The following is a 4,446-nucleotide window of genomic DNA, read 5'->3' on the forward strand; positions in this document are numbered from 1 at the left end:
ACAGCAATATCAAGGAAACCCATGTTCTTGCAAATAGCACGACCATCATTTCTAATTGAGGCAGCATTTAAAAAAAAAACATCAATACGTAACAAAAGGTGTGGGAGTGATTTTGCAGCCATTTTTGAAAAAAACCATAGCCTTTGCTTTTTAGATTGGCTCCAAAATCACCACTAATTTTTATTACATTTTCTGATACGTGTTAATGCCTTTTTCCTCTGTAGAAAGTTTGGGCTGACTTTGACGAAATGATTTTTCAGTTATATGCATTTTAAACCAATTTAACATAAAGATTCAATGTATAGTAGAAATGAATCACAAGTGTAGGATTTTCATTTTGTAATTTCGTTGGACATTTGGAATCCTACCTGTAACATTTATAATTATTTCTTAAGTTGCATGCCATTGTGATACTTGTTGATTTTACACAAACAATAATTAATTTTTCTTAATTATTATTATCATTGTTATGATTAAATTTTTACAGCACATGCATGAATTATGAGAGACAGGATTGAATATGCTGAAGGAATATCTATCATACTGATGAAAAGAGAAATTAATACTAGCAAGTCCTTGTTCAAGAAGCAGATAGAGTATCCATTTTCCTGGCAATCTTAGTTGGTCTCCTCCAATTAAAATTTGATTTTCAAAAACTTTTTAAAGTTGCTCTTAAATTTGTTAAGATGTGCATGTGCATGCTATGTAGTAAGTTTCAATGGCCATAATTCAAATATTTGAGTTGTCAAACTTTTACACAGCATAAGGCATTTTAAATAATTTTCAGAAATTCAATCATTTTTTAAATGGTCGTATGTTAAAAATTTGAGCTCTGGAATTAGCTCACCTTTCTACAAAGCATAAATACAACATTATTGACATTATGTATTTTTTAAATGTATTAGAATTTGGGGAAAATTTGTAGCCATTTCTTTAAAAAAGAAAGGGCAGTGAATTTTTTAGAAATTGTCTTTTTTAAATGGCCTTAACTTCAAAATTTTAGGTCAGAATTGGCTGAAACATAGCATCAATAATATCAAGAGTACGTAATATTTAATAGTACAGATCTTGAATGCACAGATGTAATCAATTCAAGTCCACTGTGGCAGGAGAACTAAAATAAAATTGTTGATTTATTCAATAACTTTGATTTTATAAAAAAATTATGTAATAAATTAATTAAAACGTCAAATAGAAAACTTTGAAACTATGTTTCATAATAAAAGTATATCAAAAACCAACAACAACAACAACAATATTATTAATAATAATAACAAATTAAGTGTAAGTACAAAATAAAGGTACATGTGTACATGCTATAATAAAACAATTTATTAATTAAGGAAGAAAGGGAAGACTAACAAAAGAAAGCAAAGAGTAGCTCCAGTGATACGTGTTAATGGAGAATATATTAAAGAAGAAGGATTGGTGATATTGGTAACCATTGGGGTGTACGTGTGGGTGGGTATATGGTGTAATGGTGATAACTGGTAAGGTGGTTACGGTTATGATGGCAATATGGTGGTACAATGGTAATTGATATTTGCATGTCTTTGGTGTACATGGTAATGATAAGATGACAATAGTGGTTAAATGACAAACTTAGTATAAAAGTGTTAAGATTAATGGTGATCCAAGTTAAGATATTACAGAAGTATTGTATAGGTGATATTGGTAGCCATTGGTGTATGGTGTAATAGTACAATGGTGATACAATGGTATGTAAGATGGTGGATGGTGATAAGGTGGTGATAGGTGTAATGGTAAGATGGTGTTTAAGATAGGATACAGATATAGTATAGGATTGGCTTGGGTAACTATTGTGGATGTATGGTGTAATGGTTATGATGATATCCGAAAGTGGTGTAAGGTAGTTAGATGGTGGCAAGGTGGTAGGATAGGTATGATGGTGTAATGATGATAGGTTACATGTGATAGTGCAGTAAGATGGTGTATTGGTAATATGGTGATGAGGTTGTGTTTAAGATTCAATATCTTAATTGTCCTGGTAGGTCAACCTGCTGTCTCTCAAGTTAATTATGACAATCACTTTGTTTTTCTATGAAATATATTGAATATCTTCAAGATCTTAGTAGTTAAATATCTTCTTTGAAGATACTTAACTACCAATGAACCAGGATTAACCGATTGAGCTACTTCAATATCATGTGGACGAGGTTTTAAACTGAATACATTAATTAAAAACCGAATAAGCTCGAAATTAGAACTCATACTAGCAAAATAAAGCATGGTTTTACGTTCATCAGTTTCAGCTAGTGCATTACATTTGAGATCAGTTAGAAAGTAATGTACCAACTCCATACTACCAGCTTCACATGCTCCATGAACTGAAGTGTATCCATTATTATCAGGATCATCAGGACTACAGGGGAAGGTCTCTATGAGATAACGTACCATACGAATATTATCAGAACAAGAAGCATAATGAAGAGGAGTACGACCAGACTTGTCTTTAGGTACTGGATTAGAGACAATGTTTGGTTCCAAATACTGGTATACATAAACTCTCTTTCTCTCTGCTAGTAAGTGTAAGCAGGTGATGCCATCTTCATCTTCTGCTAAAGGATCCAGTCCATGCGTTTCAATTAGTGTTCTTACTATTCCAATATCTCCTCCCTCACATGCTGCATGAAGTAAACCATGTCCTCTATTATCCATTACATTAACACCTTGAGGATAAATACTGGATAAATAACGAAACACATCAATATGGCCATTACTGCAAGCTGTATGTAATACAGTGGATCCATCATTATCAGTAGCTGTAAGGAGATCATGATGAGTAGAACTACCAGTGACTGAGGACAGTAGAGCTTCAGAGGTATTCTTATGACCAGAGGCAACTGCTAAGTGTAATGGTGTCTGTCCTTTCTTGTTAGGAATTAATAAATTATTCTTAGAGAGACTGGCTTTTAGTAATAGTAATACCATATTCTGTTGTCCATGTTGACAGGCAACATGTAATGGTGTATTACCAACTTTATCTTGTGCATTAATAAGTACAGCATTATGTGGATTATTGTATATGTCATTAGGACTGTCTAATAAACAATTTATATCACGTAACATGACAACACTCATTGAGGGTATACTCTTATTCAGTAAATATTCTAATATTTCATATTTATTAGATGCTACAGCAACTTGTAGTGGTGTACGGTCTTGATGATCAGTTGCATTAGGGTTACAATAATTATTATCAATGAGATACTTCAATACATTCAAGTGACCCCTCTCTACTGATATGTGAACTGCTCCAGCCCCTTTACCATCAGTAGCTAATAGACTACACTTCTTACTAATAAGATATTTAATAACTTCTAACTGATTGAAGTACACTGCAATGAGAAATGGAGTACAACTATCTTTACTGTCAGGTAGTTCAAGTGACGACGGTGTGTGTTCTATAATGTACTGGATCAAGTTCAATCTTCCATTACTACATGCTAAGTGAATAGGAACCATTCCTTCATCATTCACAGCACACAGATCGAACTGATGATTCTCTACCAGATGTTTGAGTATAGGAAGAGAGTCACTGTACTCACAGGTAATGTGAAGAACTGTTGATCCATTAGAAGTCTTAGCTGCTACATTACACTGAGGAAGACTAGTGAGATAAAGTACAACGAGAACATGGCCTCCTTCACATGCTGCATGAAGAACTGTACTACCAGTATCAGTAGTAGTGGCATTAACATCACACTCATACTTGTTGATCAGTTCCTGTAGACAATGTAGCTTACCTCCATAAGCAGCTAAATGAGCTAGTGTGTACTTGTAATTGTTAGTGTGATTAGTAATATCCACACTATACTCCTGACGGTACCATTCCAGTATATGACTATGACCAGTCTGTGCTGCTGCATGTAATGCTGTTAAACCATATTTATCAGTAGCTAAAGGCTCAAGCTTATATTGTTGTATCAGTAACTGTACTAGATCAAGATTACCTGAGAAACAGGCAAATGTGACACATGCTTGATCACGTGTATCCTTAGCACTGACATCACATTTTAAATCATTGATTAGAAATGTGGCCAATTGAATATTACCACGCTCACAGGCTAAATGCAATGGTATTCTACCCTCATTGTCAGTAGAGTGTAATAAACTAATGTATTGCGGATACTGACTGGTGATATTCTTGATAAAGTTAGTGTGACCTTCTAATGATGAAATATGAATAACATTCCAACCTTTGCTATCTGTTAGGCTCAGACTACACTTGTAATCCTTCACGTATAATTCCAGTAGTAAAATATCACCAGATTCTGCAGCACAATGAATTGGTAGCCTACCATTACTGTCAGCTTGATGAGGATTTAACTGATAGGTAGTTATTAATTCTTTAACAAGAGATAAGTTAAGAGACCTTGAGGCAAAATGTAAAGCAGTAAGGCCATTCTTAGTAACTGCAGTAGG

The 4,446-nt window shown here is 33.9% G+C and overlaps 1 protein-coding gene across 1 annotated transcript; it reads right to left on the reverse strand.

Moving 5' to 3' along the window:
* Positions 1-1,733: 1,733 nt before the first annotated feature.
* On the reverse strand, positions 1,734-4,426 carry LOC105315476 (serine/threonine-protein phosphatase 6 regulatory ankyrin repeat subunit B-like). The gene has a single exon (XM_020006339.1). It carries the CDS (start codon positions 3,484-3,486, stop codon positions 2,047-2,049), a length of 1,440 nt encoding a protein of 479 aa, XP_019861898.1. The 5' UTR covers positions 3,487-4,426; the 3' UTR covers positions 1,734-2,046.
* Positions 4,427-4,446: the final 20 nt, after the last annotated feature.

The sequence above is a fragment of the Amphimedon queenslandica genome, unplaced genomic scaffold, assembly GCF_000090795.2.
Source record: "Amphimedon queenslandica unplaced genomic scaffold, v1.1 AMPQUscaffold_10050_Cont17630, whole genome shotgun sequence".
Lineage (NCBI taxonomy): Eukaryota > Metazoa > Porifera > Demospongiae > Haplosclerida > Niphatidae > Amphimedon > Amphimedon queenslandica.